General features: G+C 41.5%; 1 protein-coding gene and 1 pseudogene across 5 annotated transcripts; both read left to right on the top strand.

Moving 5' to 3' along the window:
• The first annotated feature begins 4531 nt into the window (after positions 1–4531).
• Positions 4532–9661, top strand: LOC133915750 (type IV inositol polyphosphate 5-phosphatase 7-like). 5 transcript variants are annotated; one of them, XM_062359036.1, is made up of 14 exons: positions 4532–5429; positions 5518–5608; positions 5909–5974; positions 6129–6216; positions 6314–6418; positions 6536–7009; positions 7209–7344; positions 7555–7748; positions 7836–7944; positions 8058–8206; positions 8369–8620; positions 8743–8830; positions 8980–9005; positions 9087–9364. In XM_062359036.1, exons 1-11 carry the CDS (start codon positions 5391–5393, stop codon positions 8595–8597), a joined length of 1680 nt encoding a protein of 559 aa, XP_062215020.1. In that variant the 5' UTR covers positions 4532–5390; the 3' UTR covers positions 8598–8620; positions 8743–8830; positions 8980–9005; positions 9087–9364. The 5 variants fall into 5 exon arrangements, with proteins under 5 accessions (XP_062215020.1, XP_062215021.1, XP_062215022.1 ...); XM_062359037.1 differs by having other exon boundaries at positions 8904–9005; XM_062359038.1 differs by lacking the exons at positions 8980–9005; positions 9087–9364 and adding an exon at positions 9451–9661.
• A 1649-nt stretch (positions 9662–11310) lies between these two features.
• Positions 11311–13654, top strand: LOC133914609 (putative cyclin-dependent kinase F-2; annotated as a pseudogene).
• Positions 13655–25515: the final 11861 nt, after the last annotated feature.

Below are 25515 nucleotides of genomic sequence, written 5' to 3'. Positions count from 1 at the left end.
GGATGGATATGTTTTTGGGTTATTCTCCATGTCTAGATGTACATCCGCTTCAAATTTCATTGGATTTGGGGTCGTTTGATTGGATTTTTCTTTATAGATCTCGTTATCTGAGTGCTGATTTTTATGCAGTACGTCCTAGGAGTTAGGCTGTCAGGATCCAAAGTTAGATCTCCTAAACCTCTCAATCAGACCGCCAAAACGAGAATTGGACCTCCAAGGAGGCAGAGTTTCCAAATCTCTCTGCTCTCCTCGTGGTCAGACCGCTAGAGCTCAGTTGTGCCATTTTGTTTGCTCCTCATGCAATCTTACGTCCACTTAGCATCAAGGGCTTTTAGCATGGCTCCTAGGGTCAGTAGTTTTCTCAATAACTACATGATTTTGTCCAAGTTAAAAGAGAGACATGGTGGGTCATAATTAGGTAAGTCTATCCAAAAAATCGATGAGGCTCCTAGTCACCTTATTCGGTCCTTCAACGTGGATTCTTCAGCTTATTTTCCTTGCATGATGCATGGATTCTAATGTTGTCAAACAAAAGCAAAGTTATTCATGCTGTGAGAGGGCCTCGATAGAGCTGTGAAAAGATGATAGATGATAAGCTTGTAATGGTTGCCCATGAATTTGAAGCTACAAAGGTGAAAGAAACACGCTGCCATTTGTATATATACCAAGTGACATTTTTTATGAAAAAAAAGGAGTGCATACATAGCAGAAACATGCCCTGTGATTAACGCAACACTATTCCACGCGTAGTCAATTAATATCGATTAGACAAAAAATTGCACATGCTTGTTGGCATTTGGTACTCCACTCGTGCAAATTTGATGGGGACATGAGGATTATCAAGACATGCTGTCGATGTAGCACCAGATGGGACTACACTGTGGCCTGTGGGGGTGATCAGCATGGCGCCATTTGTGTTGTGTGTATGGAAAAAGCATTCCATGGACCATATAAGAAAGACCTTCGAATAATTATCATGACGTATCAGAAGAAAAGGATTTGTGTGATGGGGAACCACTTATTTTTGCTAGGTAAAAGCTCTCACCACCATGTTCCCAAGGAGGAAAAAGAAAATCCGAGAACGTAGATTTCATCGAGCGGCAAGAACTACTGTTTTGCGCTCTGTTTTCAATATGAGAGAAAGTAGAAGTAATTTCAATGAAATTAGTTGTATTCTACATATTTTATAAGCATTTTTTACGACGAATTTGCGTGAAATTCCTGCCACCCCGCACCGACACACTGCTGGCCACAAATGGTATCAAAAGGAAACAAAGGTGAGCTGGTTTGGCTAGCAACGCTGCCCGGGATGTACAGATACGGACAAGGACAGTGGCATGGGTCTCGTATACACACCTGCCCTACACGATACACGAGCACACACTCGACGACACCATCCGAGATATCCTTTGCCTTCTTCAGACACGGCAGCGGCAGCGGCAGCAGGCGAGGAGAGGAGAGGCCAATGGAAAGCGAGGAAGATGCTCAAAGGCAGCGGCGCTCGGCAGACACCGCGGCTGGTTGGGAATTCTGTGGCCACGCTGCGCTGCGCGACAGGCGGACAGCGCGAGTGCCATACAAGTATGTTGCGGCAGCACTGTCTGCCGACTGGCAGCGCTGCTCTCTGCTCTCGAGACGACAGCACTGACATGTGGTCCCACTCCCCGCGTATTCTGGGCCCACATGTCATAAGCAGCATCTCGTAGTTATGGGTGCCTGCGAACTGCGCTACGATTTTTACGAGGGTCAAGTGCTCGAGGTGCTGCCTCTGATCACTGTGCTCACGTTTCGTTTATCAAGGGGACCTGGAATTTCAGTATATCTTTGGACGGTTCTGGGAATCATCGTGCTCTATGTATTAGACAGCAGCACAGTATGACATGGTCTTCCGTCGAAAAACAAATATGACATGGTCACAGCATGGCTGCAACTGTTGCTCAGAATGTCCAGAATACAAAGCAGTGGGAAATTCCAAGTGGCTTGCTGGTTTAATTTATCAAAATAGTTTAAGATGAAATTAGGATTCCACATATACAAATTGCTACTCTAGTAGGGCCTTCACGGTTCATGAAAGCAGCACAAAGTCAATAAACCAGTTTACAAATCTTAAGTGATGCGGCAGTGCGCACTACAATTTAGCGTTCTTGTGCGCAGTGGCTCATCCTCTTTCTTTTTCGTTCATCACGCGCAGGATCCGGGCATGCTCAGCAGTGGTCGGGCTAGCAACCGAGGGCCTGATTTAATTGGTGTAAAAATTGACAAATTGGGAGCTTCAAACAAAATAATATATAAGAGAAATATGGCAAGAAAAAATAGCTCACAATATTTAAATTTCTAGCTTAGTAAATTGTCATCTGCTAATTTATCTCTAGAAAACTATATATAGGAACAGTGAGTGCACATGCACTGTGCAGACACCGGAACCTTATTTTAATATTGAAATAAAGCTTATTTTTATCTTTTTAAAAAATAATATAGGAACCTTATTTCAGTATCAAAATAAAGCTTCATTTATCTTTTAAAAAAGAACAGTGTACTGGCATGAGGCACACCTGTATGACCGTTTGAGGCTGCTCTTGATACCCAGAACCAAGTCTTTTATATGATGCAGCTCAATCACAATTAATGAAATATCTATATAGGGAATTATTTTCGTTGTAGATGACATTGATACTTTGTAGAGAATTTGTGGCAAGTCAGCGAGAGACTAAATGCCAATTTTTGCTCGGTTAAAAGAATGTGCTTATGACATAGCGAGACCGATGCTATAGGGTGTTCAACTACCAAACTATGTCTGACCAGCACCATAGATCCGAATATCTGATCCACTTTATCTAATACCGAAAATTACAAAAATCCAATTACAAGTTAGAAGATTTTCAAATACCCACCTACATCTCATTTATTACAGTCTTATACCAGTAGTGTTGCAAGTTCTATGTGTTTCCTAATAAGAAAATTACTTATTTGTCATCACAAAAGGTAAAGTGATTCTCTATTTGTTATTTTACGAAATGAACTTACTTCTTCTAATTTTCATTCTTTCTTCGCTCCTACCATCCATTTAACCCTAAAAAACACATTTGCCCTTGGGATGAAATATCCATGGTAGTCCAATCGCCTTGTTATTTTTATATCTATTTTTCTACAACGAAAAACACAATAAATAAGCACACTAAAATTTTCTACAACTTTGATATTCACCAGAAAAATTAATTTTAGCTTTTTCTGTGTCTAATCATAGTCACAAATATAACCATACAACTCCTATAATAGTTAGCAAACAATGTAGCTTTAGAAATTCATGTCTCCTGATCTATTCATCCAAATTCAACGTTGAAAAACCTTATGAAAGTATAAAGAAATTTTCTATAACTATCTGATATATCACATTCTAAGATTTGATCTCTAAAGAGTCCTAAACTTTGATTAGCTATTGACGGTGGTACCCGACGCTGCCGTCCTCCTTCCTAAACGCAAATGCGCCTTTTCTACAGATCCAATGAACGATAGTGGTAAGGAAGAAATAAAAATTAGAAACAGTAGCAAATAAATAAGTTTATTTTGTGAAATGATAAATAGAAAATTATCTTATTTTCTGATGGTAAATAAGAAATTTTCTCCTTTCTAATTGCCCCTGTGCCGGTTATCGTGTGACCTCCAGCGTGGCTCGGTTGTTTCAGCGCAAATAATTGTACAGAAGCTCACTCGACTGGGAGAATGACAAATGGCGGTGATGGTGGTCAAATTTGGGGAAGATGGGTGGATCTTTGCTCTGGTTGTACCAAACTTTGAGAAAAGTCATATATGAGCTTTCTTGATGAGTCAAGCACTAAGACAAAGGCTGACCTAAGCATTGAAGAATTTGAAAATACATAAAACTTACAGATATTAGATCGTAAGAGATTAAGGTGTAGGTGGATATAAATTTCGTATAGAATAACGAGAGCAAGGACATAATTTACATGTCATATTAGTAGCTCCTCTGACTTAAAAAGGAAAGTCATAAATGAAAAGTTAAATAAATAATATTCTGTGAGAGGATAAATAGTAATTTATAAATATATATAGGACTGTGCTTCCTCAAATTAGAGTAGCCAGTTCCTGATTTGAGCCCTTGAAACGAACTGTCACATAAAGGACTTAACAATCTGGAGATCTTAACAAGAAGAAAAATAATTCCATGAATCATATCCGTTCTTAGAAGTGGAAAAAAATATAAACTGAAGTTCACACGGTGAAAGGCCATGGTTTTGATGGAATAAAGCTAAGAGATTACTTAGAACAACTCCTAATCCAAATTTAACAACTTGCATAGATCCCGGCCAGCAGTTTCCGAAGAAAACATCAGAAAACTCCATAAACCCCAGCTAAAAATTGCAGGCTCTGCCTTGGTTTTGGAGCTAAAGAGAAAGGCTACAGAGAAGAGGAAAGAAAGGGACGGCAGTAGCCGAAGAGCAGGCCCCACGCTTTAGCTTTATTCTCTTCATATTTCTCACCTTCCTTTGCCCACTGCCACAGTGCCGCTGCTCTCCCACTCCCCTACTCTACTTCTACTCTCCTCCCTGCCCAGCTCGTCTTCTCGAACAGAGAGCGAGCGCAGAGCAGCGTGGCCGTCCTTGCACTGTCTGCAGCCCCCTTCTCCCTCCCCAGTCCTTCAAATCCTCGGCCGCGCCATCCGCTTAGCTTGCCCCGGTCCTTGCATTGCTCTAGGCAGCTTAGCTCTGGTCGCCTCCGTGCCCACCGCCGTTTTTCTAGGCTCAATTACTTCTGCTGCTTTCCTGGGGGCGTTTCTTCATGGCCTGGAGCAGCGTTTACTGCTTTGGACATTGATCTGACGAGCTGAGCCGTGGGTTTGGTGTGCGGAACTGGAGCCTTTTTGGACTCTAGGAAGGCCACATTTGATCGAGGTTTTGGCCATCTTGGTTTGTAGTCTCGGTTTCTTGCTTCATAGCAAAAGGTTCTTTCCATAGTTATGGTTTGCTGCGTCCGTGCTCCTGGTTTTGTTCCTAAATCCTGCAGCTTCCGCTTCGTTCGCTTCCGTTCTTGATCTTTCCCCCAAGTGTTCTCCCCTATTTTCCCTTCACCCCGTTGCTTTTGCGTTCGATTCTTGTTCGGGTGACTGCAATTGGAGCTGCTGCTTTGGATTATTTCCCAAATAGCGGAGGAACTCTTGGGAGTTGTCTGGTTTTTTTGCCCATAGTTTGGAATAACAGGAGCCGGTGTGGAGAGCATCATTAATTCGATTCACAAAAAGCGGAAAATTAGGTAGCAGAATCCTGTTCTTTCCGTATTCTCTTTTGGAGATACTGTTCTGGGAGCGATAAAAGGGGCAAAGTTTGGAGGTTTTGAGGAGGGAGGAATCGTTCCTTGAAGCTGCATGAGGAAGCATGGAGACAATGAGAGATGAGAATTCGAACAAGAACAAGGTAGGTGTTCAGATTGACAGCTATCCTGTTCGTAATGTTGTTTCTGTACCAGCCCCTGATCTTGTTTTGGTTCTGATTGGTGTTGAAGAAGCTGTCCTGGTCCAAGACCCTTGTTAGGAAGTGGTTCAACATCAAAACAAAGGCGAAAGACTTCCATTCAGATTATGCAGTTGAAGAAGGTACATTAATCTAGCAACACCCCACTACCTCTTTTAGCTTTTGATATAACACCACCATTTTTGGCCATAATTTGTGAGAAATTCTTATATCTCTTTCTTCCCACGAATATTTCTGTTATTTTGGTAGGATCAAAATGCTTGTTGTTTCCAGATGTACGTTGGCATCTTGCCTCCTGTTCTCTTGTGCAGTGAACTTTTCTTTCCTGTGGTTGCAGAAGCAACTTAAATATGCTTGAGACCTCAAAAAACAAGAAATTTATTTTAATGTTTTTGTGCTAAAATTCCTTCTGATCATTTCAGTGGGAGTGCAGTGGAGGACCAGTTTCTCTGATAGAGATGCATGCAAATCCAAGAAAAGCAGGACAGGTACATTTTGCTTGCCTCCTGACAGTAACTATGGTATTTTCAGATTTTGATTTTTCACCCCTCGTTTTGTTTCGTGCAAAACTGCAGCTGTCATGACTGAATTATCTGTATGTTTCATGATAAGTATGACTGAGTTAAATTTATGTTTACATAGAGCGGTTGCCTAGGAAGAATGTGGATCGAGATGGTCGAGTAGGAAATGGATTTGACGGTGCTTATATTACAAACACACAGGACTACAGGTAAATAGATTGTGCTTTTCTAAGGCTTGACTAGTCCACTAATCATTGGTTGAAGAGAATTACTGTGATATGACAATCCACATACTTGTGCGCATAGGGTCTTCGTTGGTACATGGAATGTGGGCGGAAGGTCACCATCTAGTCATTTGAATCTGGATGACTGGCTTCATACATCTCCTGCTGCTGATATATATGTGATTGGGTATAATTCTCAACTCATGCATTTACTTAATCATATTATTTTCTCTCTAAACTAAGAAACATTTCCAAAAAATAAAAAGCACATAAAAAAGGAACCTAACAAAAGTGGTCATGCCAGGTTTCAGGAAATTGTTCCTTTGAATGCTGGTAACGTTCTATTGACTGAAGACAATGGTCCAGCGAAGAAATGGGTTTCTCTTGTTAGAAAAACTCTAAATAATCTGGATCAACAAGGCTCAGTTGTCTATAATTACCACACCCCCTCACCGGCTCCAGATCCTATTGTGGAGCTCAATGTTGACTTTGAGAGATCATCAAGAAGACAAAGGAACTCATCATTCTTCCATCGACGTTCATTCCAGTCCTTTAATCGTAGTTCAAGAATTGACATGATGGATCCTCACTCGTTAGTGGACCGTCGTTTCAGTGTTTGTGACCGGATTAGCTTCGGCAGCAGGCCAAGTGATGTTGACACCAGTATGAGATGTGGTGGGTCATCTGATGATGAGAATATTGACGAGGAATCACCTAGTGGTATATTCTTCCCACCAATGCCATGCGGATATGGTGCTCCACTATGCACCGATTCTAGGTAAGTTTCTCAACTTGTAAGACACTGAAGAATGAAGATAAATAGCTCATCTTTCCAAATTTCTTGTCGCGAAACCAACTGGATGCCATAGTTCCCAGTTATGTACTAATATTTCACTGAAAGTCCATGTGGTCTTCATTCATTGTTGGAATGACCACAGTTCTCTGAACTGAAAGTAAAATTTTCCATAACACATCAGGTATTGCTTAGTTGCCAGCAAGCAAATGGTTGGAATTTTCCTCATGGTTTGGGTACGGAGTGATATAAGGGAGAATGTGAAGAACTTGAAGGTTTCATGTGTTGGTAGAGGCTTGATGGGCTATCTTGGAAACAAGGTACCGTCTGCTATCTTTTTCATTTCTATTAGGTGTTCATTAGGTAATATTTTGACCATTCTACTTTGCATGTATAGCATCATTTGATTCCTCAATAATCCTTTTTAACTATTACTAAAACCCAACATTTCAGTATGTGCATCCATTTTATCGAAACTTCTTTTGTGAGCTCCATTCTTCTTTTTTTAGATTCTTTTTTTCTTTACTCAGGGATCAATATCAATCAGCATGTCTCTGCATCGGACAAGCTTTTGCTTTGTGTGCACTCACTTAACATCAGGTCAAAAAGATGGTGACCAACTTAGAAGAAATGCAGATGTAGTGGAAATTCTGAGGAAAACCAGATTTCCACATGTTCATGGAGCAGGTGACAAGAAGTCACCAGAGACAATTCTTGACCATGAGTGAGTAGTGCTTCTCATGTTTTAAAACAAATTTAGGGAAGAAGTTTGAAAACATCAATCTTATTCCATCATTTTTATTTATTTCAGTCGTATTATATGGCTTGGGGATCTGAATTACCGGATAGCTCTTTCATATCGCTCAGTGAAGGCTTTGGTTGAGATGCACAATTGGAAACAGTTATTGGAAAAGGACCAGGTTAGCTATTTTCATGCGAACTTGTAACAGAGTTATGGCTCTTGAAGCAACTAGTGTTGTTATGAAGATTTCTTTCTTTTGTTGGTTTCTTATGTTTAACATTTCTGTTACAGCTTCGCATAGAGCAAAGATACGGTCGGGTATTTGCAGGCTGGAAAGAAGGAAGGATTTACTTTCCTCCCACGTACAAATACTCATACAACTCTGATAGATATGCCGGCGATGATATGCACCCAAATGAGAAGCGAAGAACACCAGCGTGGTAAAATTCACAAAACTGAACTTGTTGACATAATGCTTACTTTGATCACTCACCTGAAAAATGATGTTTACTCTGATCTCATTGAAGTCATCTCTCTGTATGGATTCACCTCCTGAATCCTGATATGTGGTGCTGATAGCAGCATTTTATTCTTTTGTGAAGGTGTGACCGAATTCTGTGGTATGGAAGAGGTCTGAATCAACTATGTTATGTGCGTGGCGAGTCCAGGTTCTCAGATCACAGACCTGTGTATAGCATTTTCACAGCAGAAGTTCAAATTCCGAGCCAAACACAATTCGGTGGCATTTCTCGTTCTAGCTCTCTCATGGGGGTGGATGAACTACAATACCCAACTTATCCGCGCAGTTACATGGATATAAATTTTTATTGATTGTGCTTCTCAATGGAGCCAAGGTTATATTCTATATCCCTCCTTGCAGGATCACATTGTTTAAACTTGTTGCTCTGACTGATACTCTGAATTCCATGTGAAAGCATTCTTTCTATTCATCATAACTCCCATGTGTTCACTGCAGATATTCTTTATTACCTGAGTGGCATAGTGCAGCTTCTGAACTTCATTTCTCCCAAGATTCCATCAGTTGGAATATTTCTTGCTAACAGGTGATTCCTGAACTATCCATGCCTTTTCCTCATGTTTCTGTGCTCATCATGTCTGGTCCTTCTACATACGCAGAGGACATGTATTTTTAATGATCTTTAGAAAACTCACCGCGATTGACACCCCAATTCCTTCCATTGTTAACATGCAGATACTCAAGGAGAATGCTTTCTAATTGTAAGATACTTACATGTCAATATCATTCGTGTGAGATTTAAACAAACTGCGTGACTAATACCTCTCCGCAATCACGAACAGGAATATTTACACAGTTTTGAATCTAACCTTCCGCGAGTACCGATTTACAAAAGAAGAAAAAAGAGTTTTTATGCCCAGCATTAGGTAGTCACTAACATCTGAAGATAACTTGTGCTTTTGGATACCCCTCTTCATCATGGCACAATTCTTTTTCCTGATACATTTGAGCTTGGGAGGCCTAGTTTCTCTTTTTGTTTCGTTTTGCGTGGTCTCTCTCCTGATGTAACAAGAGCCCCTTGGCTCAAATATTTTAATCGAAAGGAATCATGGTTTGTGCAGCATACTGTTCCTGGAACTTTTCACCATTGTATTTCATATAGGAGTGCTTGGAATGATATGATAACCAGCGCAGCATTTCATTCAGGCTTGTGCACAAAGCAATGTGCTGAAAAAGTGTGTCAAACACAGAAGCCGCCTCAGGCCTCTGATGGATGCTCATTGAGCTGCTGGGAATAGCCTGGCCAAGACGCAAGCTGCAATAGGTTGCGAAGAGGCTGGGAATAGCCTCCTTTGCTCCGTCTCCTTTCCCTCACGAGACGAAATATACAAGTCATGGAGAAGCAGGCAGCAGTGTGGGCAGGTCAGGGGGCATGAAGGCAGCGGGGCCCCAAAGGGAAAGGCTCGGATGCCAGCACTCATTAGGCCTGCGGTGCCAAGCAGACAAGCATGTACCCATGTACTATTGGTCTACTTACCCTTGCGCCTTGCTTTTGGTTCTCGAAAGAATAGAGACAAAAAAACTGAGACGCTCGGTCCAAACTTCGAAGCCCAAAGTGGTATAGCATCTCAGTGACAGGGAGGAGGACCACCCTGCGTTTCTTTGTTTCATTCACTTTTTCAATGGTGTACGAGCCCTAGCAGGCTGATTTTGCATACGGTACTGTTTCTGCTGCGTCCATGCACTGATACAGTGCCAAAACGCCTGCTTTTCTTGGATCAACTAGTCTAGGACATATCCAAGTCAGCATCATAGGGCAAAGAATAGACTTCAGAACATGCCATGGAAGCGCAGATATCAACCTCTCGAGATTAGCGTCGTAACAAGGCAAAGGGAAACATTACCAGAAATTCAGAAATCTGGCGTAGGCTAAGCTCATTTTTGCTGTTGGGAACTTGGGATGTTACTACCAGCTACAAGTCGCCGGAAGTATAAATTCTCTACTGGGTTGGAGCTGATCAATTTTCTCTAGTGCGAACAATGTGCTTCGACAATACAAGGTGTCGGATCTTACCGGCGATCTGGAACGCCGCCGCTCCGCTCCTCCGCACGCGGCGAATCATCTTCTTTCGCGGCCTGCCGGCCGCCGGTTACACTTCAGCGATCTGCTGCGTCCACCGTACGCGGACCGCGTGACTTGTAGGTCGCATTTTTCCAAGGGTTCGGTCCGGGATCGCACGGCCCAATATCGCTCCGTTACTTGCAGGCCCAACCCAGTGTCGCTCCGCTAGTTGCAGGCCCTGGCCATGGTTCTGAGCAAAAGACCGAACTTCGAAAAACTACAAAACTAGGCACCCGTTCTGAAAAATGCCATGTCTAGATTCCTGTAGCATGTCGAAAGCACGACATATCTCAAAATTAAAATAACTATTGAAATAGTCATGATAAATTTTGAAAAAAATATATGGTGTAGAGGATGCTAGTACAATCTAGCTCCCCCAACATACTTTAACTCAAACAAATACTTGCACAGTGAGAAATAAAAAAGATAAATTTAATTGTACAAAGGGTGATAGGCTCTGTATAATAAAATGTCTTTTTTCCTCATTATACAGATCATATTTTTGTCTAAAATTTTTGAAGAGCTAGATCGTAGTATCTTATACACCATAAATTTTTTCAGAATTTTTCATAACAATTTCATCAATACTTTGAATTCCAAAAATAATGAAGGTAGTATTTTATTTATTTTTAAATATATCATCTGTTGAAAGGATGAGATGTACATGTACCGAGCAGAGCGCTTCTGGGCCCAGCCCACAAAATTTCTATCAGAAAAAGAGGTGATTAGCCGTCGGAGTCCCAAATTGCAGTCGGCTTCGGAATCCGAATGCTGACCGGATATATGGTCTCTGTCTCGATCCCATTCCTCCGATTTTTTTCTTTTTTCAAAAGGCATTCCTCTGATTTCCTCGCCCACTTCCCCGCCTCTATCTTCGCCACCTCGCGCGATCGTCCCCTGTCTCTGCTCTAGCAAGAGCGAGCAAGCCGCCTCTCCTGCTCGCGATGGCTGCCTACGACGAAGCAGCCGCCACCGTGGGAGCGACCCGCAAGAGGAGGCGCATCGTCGTTGGCAGCACGGAGGAGTATGAGGAGACGTGCCACCTCGGCGAGGACGGCTTCGGCACCGTCATCAAGGCGCGCCACCGTGCCACCGGGCAGACAGTCGCCACAAAGTAACCTCACCGCGCCTGACGGCGGCCGCGCGGAGGAGCTGCTGTGTGAGACGCGCTTCCCCGATGCGTGCAGTGGGAACCCTTTCGTCGTCGGCTTCCACAGCCTCGTACGCGACCCAGACACCACGGACCTCTACCTCGTCATGGAGTGCGTGGGACCGAGCCTCCATGACCTCCTTCACCAATGGCGCCATGGCAACCCGCTGCTCCCGGAGGCCACGGTGCGCGCTATCATGTGGCAGCTGCTGACGGGCACCAAGAAGATGCACAGGCGCCACATCGTCCACCGTGACATAAAGCCCTAGAACATCCTCGTCGCCGACGATCACACGGTCCTCAAGATTTGTGACTTTGGGCTCACCATGTCTATGTTCGCGCAGCCGCCGAGCCGGCTGGCACGCTATGGTACAAGGCACTCGAGATGCTGCTGGAGAAGCCTGACTACGACAGGCTCGTCGATACCTGGTCACTGGGTTGCGTCATGGCGTAGCTCATCAACGGGAGGGCTCTGTGTTGAGAAATATATGAATTTTAATGTTTTTTTAAGCTCTTTCCTAGCTGGACTGGTGGCCTATTTGTTTTGGCGACTCCAAGCTCATGCGGTGAAGGGTAGAAGTATGGGTTCCAGTCCTGTTAGGGTAAGGCTGGAAATTGAGAGAGGAGAAGAGCGGGCTGGTGGCGGTGGCTGCGGTGCAACCGCACCTCTAATTCTCTTGGGGGTTGTGGAGTGCTGCAGGTGTCGTCACCTCTATTTGTAGGCTAGCTACTTCTTCCGGGTGCGTAGATTGAAATATCGCGATCTCTTTTGTTCTTCACCGACCTCTCTTTGCTTTTGGTTGTTACTCCTGAACTGGAGCCGAGAGGAGATCGGTTTTGGTTTTGGTGATTCGGTGCTTGGAGGGATTGGATGGGGGAGCCACTGTGTTGTTTTGGTCGGAGCTACAGTTGCCGAAGCTCGCTCGCACGTGTCGTTGTAGTGCGGTTGAGGCTTTATATCTTTGTTTTCCTTCTCGCTGACGGTAACAGCGGGCGATAGGATTTCTGGGTCTGCGACCTTTGCGTTGTGCCTAGCCTCGATTGACAGCGCATTTCAGATAATCACTTTGTGAGTATTGCTCCTCCTCTTTGTTCTGGATAGTTCAGGTGCATACACTTTATTGCTCAATGATGATTAGATGCGCTGAGATTGGGCATTTTTTTTTTAGTATAATTGCATAGGCTTGTGCCTTTTCTAGCAGTTCGTGTGAATCTGATTGCCCCTAGAGATTAACTAGTGTTACTCTTTGGTCTATACCTATACACCGAGAAACATTTGTTGAGTTGGCTCTCTAAGGTGCAGTCTGTTACTTCGATCCCTAGAATTAGTGCTGCTGGTAGCTCAGAGTGTGCTTATCATAACTGATACTAGGTAAGTGTTGATTTAATTTTTCTGTTAATTTCAGCACTTGCTTGGCATCCCGTTGCTTAAGTTACTATCTCTGTCACTACAGTATCCTGTTACTTCTATTCAATTTTGTGTACTCTAAATTGGCATAACAATACTGTCCATGATGATATTTTCAATCTAGAGAACTCTGTTCCGGCGCTGAAAACTAGTTGATAGCTTAGAAAATTGCTGGGTCGATGATGTGTTCAATGGAAGAGTTAGCGGGCAGAACCTCAATTGTCCTAGGGCAACTGTTATAAACTCTCTGAGAGCACATTTACATATGTTTTATACCTACTGTCTAGTTTTTGTTGTACACATAATATCGGGTTTTGTTATTCATGATTTACTGTTATTTTATTTCAAATCATATGTAATGAATACTTCTTACAATACTCTTGTATATTTATACTCTTATTATCGTATTACTATTTACAACACTCTATTCCATAGCTTCAATGATGAAGGACAGCTCGGCGCGATCATCGACGTGCTTGGCGTGCCAGACGACAGGATGTGGCCATGGTTCACGTCCACGCCGTTCGCCACTGAGGTGCTGCCGGAACTGGACGTGCAGCGGCACAACCTACTGGGCGAGTTGTTCCCTGAGGAGATGCTGTCAAAGGAAGGATTCGAGGTCCTCAATGGCCTCCTCACGTGCAACCCGGACAAGCGACTCACGGCAGCCGCCGCGCTCAAGCAACCATGGTTCTCCAAGATCGACGCTCTGGCGCTGCCAAAGAGGTAGTGGCATCAGCGTTAGGCTGCTGTGCGCGTGACTTGAGTCTTGAGAGTCCTTTGATCGTTGCATGCATGTAAAATTAGTCTATTCTTAAAAACAGAGCTTGTAATATCTTAGCTTCTCTAATGTTGTAAATATTGTGATATAAATCGTGTTATTGAATCCTTTTCTGATGTGCTTTCGAATGAATTTGCTTGGCCTTTTTGTCCGTACTTTGCCGCATCTCACCCTGAGCCCTGAGGTGCCAAGATATATACTCTCTGAGTTTGGTAAGGCAGAATTGAATATGAATATTGGTTTAAGGCACATGAACATCGAACATGTCTACAGAGAAAAAACAAGTTAAAATGTGATTTAGTTTATATGTGATGAGTAATTGATAGTAATATTTATTTGCTTTGATGGTCTTCGGTTTTGCATTAGCTTTGATGTGCTGATTCTGGTAAACTCAAAACTTTCGGTTGAATATCCAGTGCTCAGATTTTTTTTCTTCTCACCAGAGCTTCTAGTGTTCAATTTTGGCAGTCAAGCCGGAACTTCCGATGTCATGGAAAAATTGAAACTGAGAACCCCATTCAGATTGAATCCGCAACTTCCGGTTTTGACCCGGAACTCCCGGGTACCCAAGTTAAAGTTCAGATGTTCGGTGTTCATGATTCTTTTTAGTGATGTAATTTCAACTGAGAATTTTAATTTTGGACTAAATGAAGACAGAGTTGGAGAAATGTGTTTGTTTATCTCATGATGTGTAGGTAATGGATACAACTTGATGGTTGCCGATGGGATGATCGGGACTAAGCGGGGTGCTTGCTATCGGATGGTCAAGGTGGCCGGACGGAGTTAAAGGCATCCTAGTTGTATACGTGGAGATCAAGCAAAGCATGGAAGATGGATGTAGACAGCGTGTTCACAAAATAAAACGAAAGGGGTGCTGGTGCAAGTGACAAGGTGATTCGAGGGATTAGGAGTGGGAGAGACTTGACAATAATCAAGATTGCAAGACAGAGTATATGTGTCGATATCGAGATGCTTGCTTGAGGTGAAAGCAAGTGACAATGAGTCACATTTTATGAAGCGTGCAAAGCGGTTTCGTGGTTTGGCCTTAAAATCATGGAAGGATAGAGTGCACCTAGCATCATCACGAATCTTGCATTGAGGCAAAGATAAGTCGTGAATGGGCCATGGTCGTCTGATAGATGGAGGACAAAATAGACCAAAACACCCTCGATGGTAGGTAGAAGTATACTACAAGAGAGAGGTATTTTGGGAACAAGAAAACTTAGCATTCAAGGAAGCTCCTAAGACCTATAAATAGAGGAGTAAGACTATTGGGAGAGGGTGAGCCAGCCACTTGAGTTTTTATACTAGGGTTTTAGATGAGATGAGAGAAGAGAGTTTAGCTTTTGTAATAGGTGGGAGTTTTTTGTGAGAAAAATCTTTGTAATTTATCTAAAATAGGGCTGATATCTGTAATCAATGGAATTTATGTTTTCTTTTATGATTGTGTTCACCTCTTTCTAGTTTTCTTCTCTTGGCTTCCTTACTTTGTTGCAAGTTTTCGGTGTTTCATTGCGTGTTTCATTTTTGGTTGAAAGCTAAATTTTTTTCACATTGTGAAACTTTCTTCTTATTGCTAGAGGTATAAAATTCATAAACAAATATATACAAGTGGGTCTTGAATTCTCTTGCCTCTAGATCATCAACTTGGAGGATCTCTTCATCCGGTGTTCTTGATTCCCTTTTGTGCTCTTGGCCAAATCCACGAAATCGAAGGTGAAATCTTGATCTTCTTGAAACGATCTTTTGGGCAAAGATTCACCATGGATGTGCTAAGCTATGGCTAAAATTTCGTTGGATTTGGATCACGTTTTATTGAATTTCGAGTTTGAATTTTGGGTTCTCGTATTGTAGTTTTTCCTCTGGAACTGCTCAACCCAGAACTTCTGGATCCTTACCGGTAACTTCTGGATTATTTCAAATTTCCATCCCGAGGCTCTTCTTTCGGTCTCAATTCAGACCTTTCGATACGTTGGAACTTTTGAATCTAACTCGAAACTTTTGGGTTCATCTGTTTCAGCCGTGCTTTGTTGTGATCCATTTTTTAGGTGCATTTGGTTACAAAATAGGAGAAGGCCATCCATTTTGAAAGAAACTGTTAAGGCGTCTATTCACCCCCTCTAGTCTCTATTCTCGGTTCTACAATTGGTATCAAAGCCGGTTTGATCACTTATTGACTTTAACTGGTTTTGTAATCCGTAGGTTATAATGGAGAGACATGTGAAGATCCCTCTCTCTCTCTTTGAAGATCATGACTTTTTGTACTGGAAGGTGCACATGGAGGCTTACCTCTTAAACCAAGGAAGTGCAATATGGGATATTGTAGACTCCAACTATGAGATTCCTGCAGCTCGCACTTCTCAGGCCCAAATTGAACAATACGAAGCCAACAACAAGGCTAGAAATGTATTGTTCACAAGTCTGAGTCATAATGAGTTCAATAGAGTTAAGCACCTCCGCACTGCCTGAGAGATTTGGTCACTTTTAGTGTCTTTCATGAGGGCACTAACCAAATCAAGGCTCGGCACCAAAACACGTAAAATCAAGAATATTAGATGTTTGTGCAGAGCCCCAGAGAGTCTTCAGATGGCATGTTTTCTCGATTTGATGGGATTTTTTGCAATCTTAGATCGATTGGGGTTTTTCCTTACTCTGAGCATGAGAGAGATTAAGCTTGTCTATGCTCTTGACCGTATCATATGGGAATTGAAGATCTTGAGCATTGAGGAGTTATCCAGTTGTAACATATTTGACTTATGATAAACTCTTCAGTAAGTTCAAATCCACTGAGATAGCCAATGTAGCTAGAATAGGCCTAGGAAACTCCGTGTCTCAGAACATGACATTAGTTTTAGAACCTAGTGGTGGTAGTTCGGCTGGAGCTGGATTTTCTTATGATAACTCTTCACCTAGTGGATTTGCTTTGCCTTACTTGGTTTCTATCACAGAGGAGCAAGTGGACACACTTGATGATGAGGACTTGGCCTTGATCATGAAGAAGTTCATCTGCTTCTACAACAACTACTGAGGCCAGAGGAGGGGTGGATCTCGTTCTTGTTATGAGTGTGGAGACACCACTCATTTTAAGGTGGACTGCCTCAAGCTCAGGAAGAGGGAAGACCACAACCACGACCACGACAAGCACAAGAAGAACAAGAAACCCTTCTTCAAGAATCGCGACAAGATGATCAAGAAGGCGACCAAGGTGGCTTTATGGGCTTTTGTGGTAGCTCTCAGTGACATCGACACATCCTCAAGCAAGAACGAGAGATTGGAGGGGGAGGAGCCACTCATGAAGAACAAGAAGAAGAATATGGACTTTACCAGCCTTTGCTTCATGGTGGACGACAAAGATAGCGACCCCGAGCTTGATTCTTCTAAGGTATCACCTTCCTACAACCAACTTTCTGTTCAGGTCAATACCTTAAATGTTACGTTTGTTAGCTAGGATAGATCACTCAAGAAAGCAGTTCGTGAGGTTAATGAGCTCAAGTCTAGGCTAGAATGTTCATATTCTGACCTTGAGTTGCTTAGGTCTAGGGCCAAGGATGACGAGTGTGATAGTTTTCTTGTGATCATGAGTGAGCTTGTCGAGCTTCAGACCTTGCATGCTCAAATCGCCAGTCGGCTTGAGACTGCTAAGAAGAAGCTCTTTAAGGAGGAGTCCATACCTACTCTCTTAGGCACTTGCAAGAATTGCCCTTTGCTCTTAAAGGATGTTGATGCGAAAGCCAAACACATAAAGGAGCTAGAGTCTAGATTGAAGAGTGTTGAGTGTTCTAAGGATATGCATCCAGAATGTTCCACCTACATCGTTCTTAAGGACAAGCTAAGCTGGGTTAGAGGGCAAGTTGAAAAGCTCATGGCAGAGATTGAGTATATCATTTCTCTTGTGGAGAAGTGCTCAGAAGGCAAGGGCAACATAGATTTGATCTTGGCCAAGATAAATGTTGCAAAACCCATGCCAGAAAAGAACAAGCCTACACCACAAATCAAAAGGAGAGAGTTTCTAAAGATACAAACCAAGAAAGCTTCTCAGCCTAAGATAAAAGCTCCTATGGTAGAACCAAGAGTGACAAACAGATCAGTCCTTGAGAGGCTCTTTGTGTGCACCTATTGCCAGAGAAAGAGTCACTTGGTAGAGTTTTGTTTTCATCATAGGAGAGATGAGCGGCGCGAGTGGGAGTGGAGCATTCGGGACATGTACCGCCCTTCTTTTGGTGTACATGAGCCTCTTCCTCGCTCTTTCTCATGAGTGTCTGATGCTCTTTAGTTCTCTTCTAGTGGCGTTGCCCGATATGGATCATACCATATTCATATAGTTTTGGTCTGTGTGCCCAAGGCTTTGAGTCGCAGCGCTTTTGTGAACCACGTTTTCCTTTTTATGGTACTTACCCCCAGCGTGTTAGAACTGTTTTGCCTACACCTATTTTCACCTCTTCTCCTCGAGTGTCTCAGTGCTAGATTCCCAAGAAGATTCTTACTTACTCCAGCACTGAGTACTCGAGCTCTACTTACTTGTTGTAGGTGGCTGGTTGAGGCATGGAGAATAATTGGCTCATCGACTCCAGTTGTTTACGCCATACGATCAGAGATGCATCATGGTTCTTCAGCCTCACCCCGATGAAGCGACACGAGTACATCACATTCTAGGATGATCGGAAGGGAAGAGTGAAGGCTAAAGATATGGTAAAAGTGAGTGAGAGTTTTACTGTCAAAGATGTGGCTTTGGTGGCATCTAAGATACAATTTGCTTTTCGTATCAGTTGTTGGATGAGGAATTGAAAGTGAGCTTCAAGTGCGATACTTCTCAAGTTCTTTATACTTCAAGCGTTGTGATTTGTTGGATTTCTCGAGTTGGGAGAGGTTTTGGAACTGATTTTCTGAGTCTTTTGGTTCTTCTCGATATTTGATTATCCAACATTCTTGCTTTGTATCTTGAATATGGCATTAAACATCATTTTTTTTGCCCCACACATTTCTCAACAGAATGGCATGGTTGAAAAAAAGAATCAAACTTTGGTGGATATGTCTAGGATGATGCTCGATGAGCATAGGACTCATAGAAAGTTTTTGGCAAAGGCTATTAGCACAGCTTGCTATATTTTTAATCAGATTTTCTTGCGCTCAATTTTGAATGTGACTTCTTATGAGTTGAGCTTTAGGAGGAAGCTGAAGGTTTCTCACTAGAGTTTTTGGATGCCAGTGCTTTATCCTAATGTGTGGCAATCTTAAAAAGTTCGAGTCACGCTCTTCTGATGGGATTTTCTTAGGGTATTATCTTCATAGTCATTCTTATATAATTTATAATCTTGACACTAACGCCATCATGAAATTATGTGATGTGATTTTTGATGAATCAACCATTTGTGCTAGTTTTGCTTTCAAGTGTGTAGATGGCAAAGAGATTGATGAAATCATCTTCTTATATGGCGAGCTTTCAGCTCTCGGTGTCGAGGAGGATGATCCAGTACTTCCTTCGATCACACTGGCTCTTGAGCTAGCTCCTGCCTCTTTAGCACTAGTAGAGGGTCCTACAACCTCTATTTCCACTTCAGTTATTTTTGAGCCTACACCAGTAGCATTTGAGGGGGAGATTGTCTCACAGCGTAAGACACCTTAGCACATTTAGTGGAGACATTCTCCACAGCTGATGATCGGCGACCTTGGTGAGAGGGTAACAAGATCCAAATCTGCTTAACATACTCATTTTACGGTTTTTGCATTTGTTATTTCTTTTGAGCCCTATGATATTGGACACGCTCTTTCTAATTCAAATTAGGTCAATGCAATTCATGAAGAACTAGAAAACTTTGAGAGAAACCAAGTTTGAGTCCTTGGTAGAGCCACCCCTAACATTCGTACCATAGACACTAAATGGGTTTTCGAAAATAAGCAGGGGGAAGATGGGTCTATGGCGAGAAACATGGCTAGACTTGTGACTCAAAGTTTCACTCAAATAGAGGTGACAGACTTTGGAGAAACTTTTGCACCGGTAGCTAGATTAGAAGTTATTAGGTTTCTTCTTGAATTTACGGCATCCTAAGATTTCAAATTGTACCAAATGGATGTCAAAAGTGTTTTTCTAAATGGGTTCATAGAGAAAGAGGTCTATGTCGAGCAAACCCTCTGGTTTCAAGTACCCTAAATACCCACATAGAGTGTACAAATTTCAGAAAGCTTTCTATGGGCTTAAGAAGACGTCTAGGACTTGGTATGATAGGCTTAAGTCTTTTTTTACTAGAGCATAGGTATGTGATGGGGTCGGTTGATAAAACTTTGTTCAACCTTAAGCATGGCAGTGCTTTTCTACTTGTTTAGATATACGTGGATGATATCATTTTTGTGGGTCTTCTCATGCTCTTGTGTCCAAATTTGCAGAAATTATGAGCAGAGAATTTGAGATGTCAATGATGAATGAGCTCAACTTCTTCCTTGGACTTCAAATTAAGCAATTCAAGCAAGGTACATTTGTCCAATAGACAAAGTACACCAATGATTTGCTAAAGAGGTTCGACACGAGAGATGTGAAGCCCCTAGCAACACCGATGGCTACCTCGACTGCACATGATCGAGAGGAAGATGGAGAGGAGGTAGACCAGTGGGAGTAAAGGAGCATGATTGGTTCCCTCCTATACCTGACGGTGACAAGACTCGACATCAACTTCGCCATCTGCTTGTGTGCCCGCTTCCAAGCATCACCAAGGACATCTCACTTCCATATGGTGAAGCACATCTTGAGGTATCTTAAACATACTCTCGAGTATGGTCTTTGGTTTTTTGTATCTTCTTCGTTTTCCATTCGAGGTTTTTCTGATGTGGACTTTGCTGGTTGTAGAATTGAGAGAAAGAGTACCTCTGGTACTTGTCACTTCTTAGGTACCTCTCTTCTTTGTTAGTCTTCTTGCAAACAATCTAGTGTTGTGCAGGCAACTGCTAAAGCTGAATATGTTACTGACGCGAGCTGTTGTTCTAAGATTTTATGGATAGTTGCTACTTTGAGGGATTTTGGGTTAGACTTTAAGAGTGTACCACTTTTATATGACAATGTCAGTGCCATAAGCTTAGCTAATAACCCAATCCAACACTCTAGAACTAAACACATAGATGTGAGATTGCACTTCTTACGCATAGATGTGAGATTCCACTTCTTGCGCATAGATGTGAGATTCCACTTCTTGCGAGATCACAATAAGAAGGAAGACATTGACTCGAGATATATAGATACTCAACACCAGCTTACCAATATCTTCACCAAGCTCCTAGATACAACTAGATTTGCCTATTTGAGAAGAGAGCTTGGAGTGTGCCACCCTATGGCATTGTGTGAGGGAGAGTTGCCTTTGTACATACTCTATCTTATTTTTATTGCATTTGTATTGTATAGCATCATGTAAGATAATTATAGTAGTTGAGCTTTGACTTGTATGCCTTTACCATTTTCTGTTGTTAGACTTGAATTTGTACAAAGTTAAGTAGTTGTGCGGAGCAAGCTTTTAATCTTAGGCTTCTCTTGTTGCTTTGGCATGAAACATTTCAAACAAGCTAGCTTTTCTAAAGATAAAATTTAGCAATTTATGAATTATATAGACTATGAAATGCTACATTCTTGATCACCATGTTCATAATTGCTTTGGCATAGTCAATACTTGTGTTAAGACTAGTTTGATGAATATCTTGCTCTAAGCTTCTTGGTTCAAGATTGTGGATTGTGTTCTTTGTGTTGCAATGACACTACTTGACTTGATCTTGTGAAACACTTGATAAATTGTGCAAATTAAATCATCTTGAATAATGAAGTTTATTGTGCTAAAATATGATCCAATACTGTTGTCTTGATGCATCATGTGGTTTGCCAAAGAAGTGAAGCCAAGGTAGTTCAAGTCAACTTGAGGATAAAATGAATTACCAAGAAATGTGACTAAATGATTAGTTTTGCTTTAATCACTTGATTTAACTAAGTCTTACTTTCATATGTGAGTGTTTGCAAAGCCTACTATGATAAATGCTTGTCTGCTTAGTTTGATATTGAAGTTTGCTAGCCCTTGATGCTTGTCTTGCCTTGGCACGAGTAGATGCTTATATGGTGGTCAACTTTATCATGATTTAGCTATATGAACTTAAATGAGCCAACAATTCTTCTGGTTGAGCTTGTGTAGCTTCATGTTCTTATGATACTGTATCTTTTTGAGCCTTTTTTGCAATTGTGAGCTCCACTTTCTACTTTTCATAGCCCTTTGATATTTCTAGCTTTTGCAAATGATTTGTGGTATACTTCTGAAACCTCATTAGGATTGTATGGTTACACATTGCATTGTGTTTTGTCCTTGATGTTTGCATTGTCAAATGGGGAAAAAATATGCACTAAGTCACAAAGAAGAATCTTGTATGATGAAAGGGAGAGAAAATATGTGAAAAATATGCATTCATCAAGCGGGAGCATTTATTCTTTTATTGGGCTTTTGAGGTTTTTGGCTTGTCTCTGCCTCTCTTAGTGCTTTTGCAATCTTTCTTATGCAAAGTGACATGCTTTTACTCTTTCTCGAGTTTTTTGTCACTTGGATGAGCTTCTCTTGTTGAATTTCTTCAAACCAATTTCTTTGTGCTTTGATAGTTGTCAATGCACTCATCAAGGAGGAGATTTAGAAACCAAGTGGAAATATACCTTGGTTTTTATATGATGAGTAATTGATGTTGATATTTATTTGGTTTGATGATCTTCGATTTTACATAAGCTTTGATGTGCTGATTCTGGTGAACCCAAAATTTCTATCCCATGCCTGGAACTTCTGGGTGAATATCTGGTTTTCAGAATTTTTATCTCATGGAGCTTTCGGTGCTCAGTTTTGGCAGCCAACCCAGAACTTCCAGTCCAAAATTGGAACTTCCGATGTCATGGGAAAATTGAAACTAAGAGCCCCTGTCCGGATTGAACCCTAAACTTCCGATTTTAACACAGAACTTTCGGGTACCCAGGTTAAAGTTTAGATGTCTGGTATTCATGATTCCTTTTGAGGATGTGATTTCAACTGAGAATTTTGATTTTGGACTAACTGGAGATAAAGTTAGAGAAATGTGTTTTCTTGTCTCATGATGTGTAGGTAATTGATGCAACTTAGCGGTCAATGGCAGGATGATCAGGACTAAGTGGGGTGCTTGGTGTTGGACAATCAAGGAGCCCAAACGGAGTCAAGAGTGATCCTAGCTATACACATAGAAGTCAAGCAAAGCATGAGAGATGGATGAAGACGGCGTATTGACAAAGTGAAGCAAAAGGGATGTCAGCGCAAGTGACAACATGACCCGAGGGATTGGGAGCGGGAGAGATTTTCCAGTGGGCAAGATCGCAAGATGGAGTACACATGTCGACATCGAGATGCTTGCTTGAGGTGAAAGCAAGTGGTAGTGAGTCACGCTTTGAGAAGCGTGTGTGGCGGTTTCGTGGTTTGACCTTAAAATCGTGGAAGGATGGAGTGCATATGGCATCATCGTGAAGCTTGCGTCGAGGCGAAGCTAAATCATGAAGGCGCCATGATCGTCTGATGGATGAAGAAAAAAATAGATCAAAATAATCTTAGTGGTAGGTAGGGGTGTACTACAAGATATGGGTATTTTGGGAACAAGAAAACTTGTCATCCAAAAAAGCTCACAAGGGCTATAAATATAGGGGTAGGGTTCATCCAAAAAAGCTCACAAGGCTATAAATATAGGGGTAGGGTTGTTGGGAGAGGGTCAGCTCGCCACTTGAGTTTGTATGCTAGGGTTTTAGAGGAGAGGAAAGAGGAGAGAGTTGCCTTTATAATAAGTGAGAGCTTTTGTGAGGAAATTTTTTGTAATTCGTTTAAAATAGGGTTGATCTATGCAAGCAATAGAATTTGTGTTTCCTTTTCTGATTGTGTTCACCTCTTCTTAGTTTCCTTCTCTTGGCTCCCTTGCTTTGTTGCAAGTTTTCGGTGCTTCGTTGTGTTTTTCGTTTTTGGTTGAAAACTGAAAATTTTCCACCTTGTGAAGTCTTTCTTCTTGTTGCTAGAGGGATAAAATTCACATGAAAATATATACAAGTGGGTCTTAAATTCCCCTGCCTCTAGATCATCAACATGGAGGATCTCTTCTTCCGGTGTTCTTGATTCCATTTTGTGTTCTCGGCCAAATTCACGAAATCGAAGGTGAAATCTTGATCTTCATGAAAAGATCTTTTGGGAAAAGATTCACCATGGATATGCTAAGCTATGTGTGAGGATTGGTGACGTCCTAGGGGGTGAATTAGGACACTTAGAAACTATTAGGCTCCAAAGACTTCACAAGATAAACCTATCTCATATTCTAGCTAAATGTGTTCTAGGTTTATCTAAGTAGAAACACTCAGATGAGTACAAAGGTCTTAACATCAGACTATCCGGTACCTTCTTTATCCTTTGCTGAGAATACTCCGGTGATTATAGCCTTCAATACACCAGGCCATCCAGTGAGAACAAATCTCATGGGACTTGTCTAATTCAATCAAACTTTTGTCCCGGCTGCGAGGATTCTTCATGTATTGATTCATAAGACCTACTAACATATATTATTGATAAACATGTTAGGCCCATTGACTATTTTATCATTAATCACCAAAATCACAATCATAGCCTAATAGGGTAATTTTTCGCTACAATCTCCTCCTTTCTGGTGATTGATGACAACACAACCAAAGCAAGCGGCAAACGATAAATGATACCAATTGAGAAGATCATAAAAGAGCACAAAGTCTTACCATATTGCTTAGATACATGTTCTTACCATATAGTCCCTTTTTGTTGTGGATCCCCCTTTCTCCAATGCCACTATTTCCTTTAATTGACATATGCAAGAGCTTATCTTTTTGTCAATCTAGACGCCTTATGTTGTTTCTAGCATCTTCTTCTCCTCCTCCTTTGTCAACTTTGACATTTTTAGACATCTTGCTTGTTACTATAATCTCCCTCACATTTTTCATCTTGCTTTGGTCATCAAAATCCCCCCCCCCCCATCCGTCAACAATCTCCCAAGAAGGCTATAAGCACATGTTGAACTCAAGGGAAAAACGTTAAAGCACATGGGAGAGAGCTTCACAAGTTGTGATCCAATAAAAATGATACCAATTGAAATAAAAAGAATATAGATCGCAATTCATAAAACTCGAATAATATAGTCTAAACTCCCCCTATATGTATTTATACACATGATAAGAATGAAACATATGCACAACTAGACAATATGTCAAGATAGAAAGCTTAAGCTATGTTATACATGGAGGTAGCTTAAATGAACAAAATAATTTGACAATGATACCAATTGAAGCCTTTAAGCATTGCATACCTCCGGAGACTTGTAGATTGTTCTATGAGACTACAAAAGATATAACTTGCAACATATGTTAGTCTCAAAATCACAACCTACAGGACATACTTCCCTTAAATGTGTACATACAAGTGTTGAATACTTGAGAGGCATATGCAGTTATTATCGATAACAATGGGAATTTATCCTATAGATTGGATCATGGCACATAAAAGATACCAAATGTAAAACTAGTGCCATGTAAGTGACCTACAACTAATAAACCATGTAGGTTGCTCATGGTTTAGAGATAAACACAAGAAAACCTACCATATGAAAACCTACACTAGGCATTGCAATAAATTAAAATAAGCTTTTGAATCCTAGACAAGGCAAATGAGCTAGAAGCAAAATAAAATACACGAACAAGAATCTAACTACACTTACCTCTTTTACATATGGATGGGGATTTTGGTATGTGATGATTGTGATCTTCATTAATGCGCCCATGT

This window comes from Phragmites australis, chromosome 4 (assembly GCF_958298935.1).
Source record: "Phragmites australis chromosome 4, lpPhrAust1.1, whole genome shotgun sequence".
Taxonomy (NCBI): domain Eukaryota; kingdom Viridiplantae; phylum Streptophyta; class Magnoliopsida; order Poales; family Poaceae; genus Phragmites; species Phragmites australis.
This window is presented reverse-complemented; position numbering and strand designations above follow the sequence as displayed.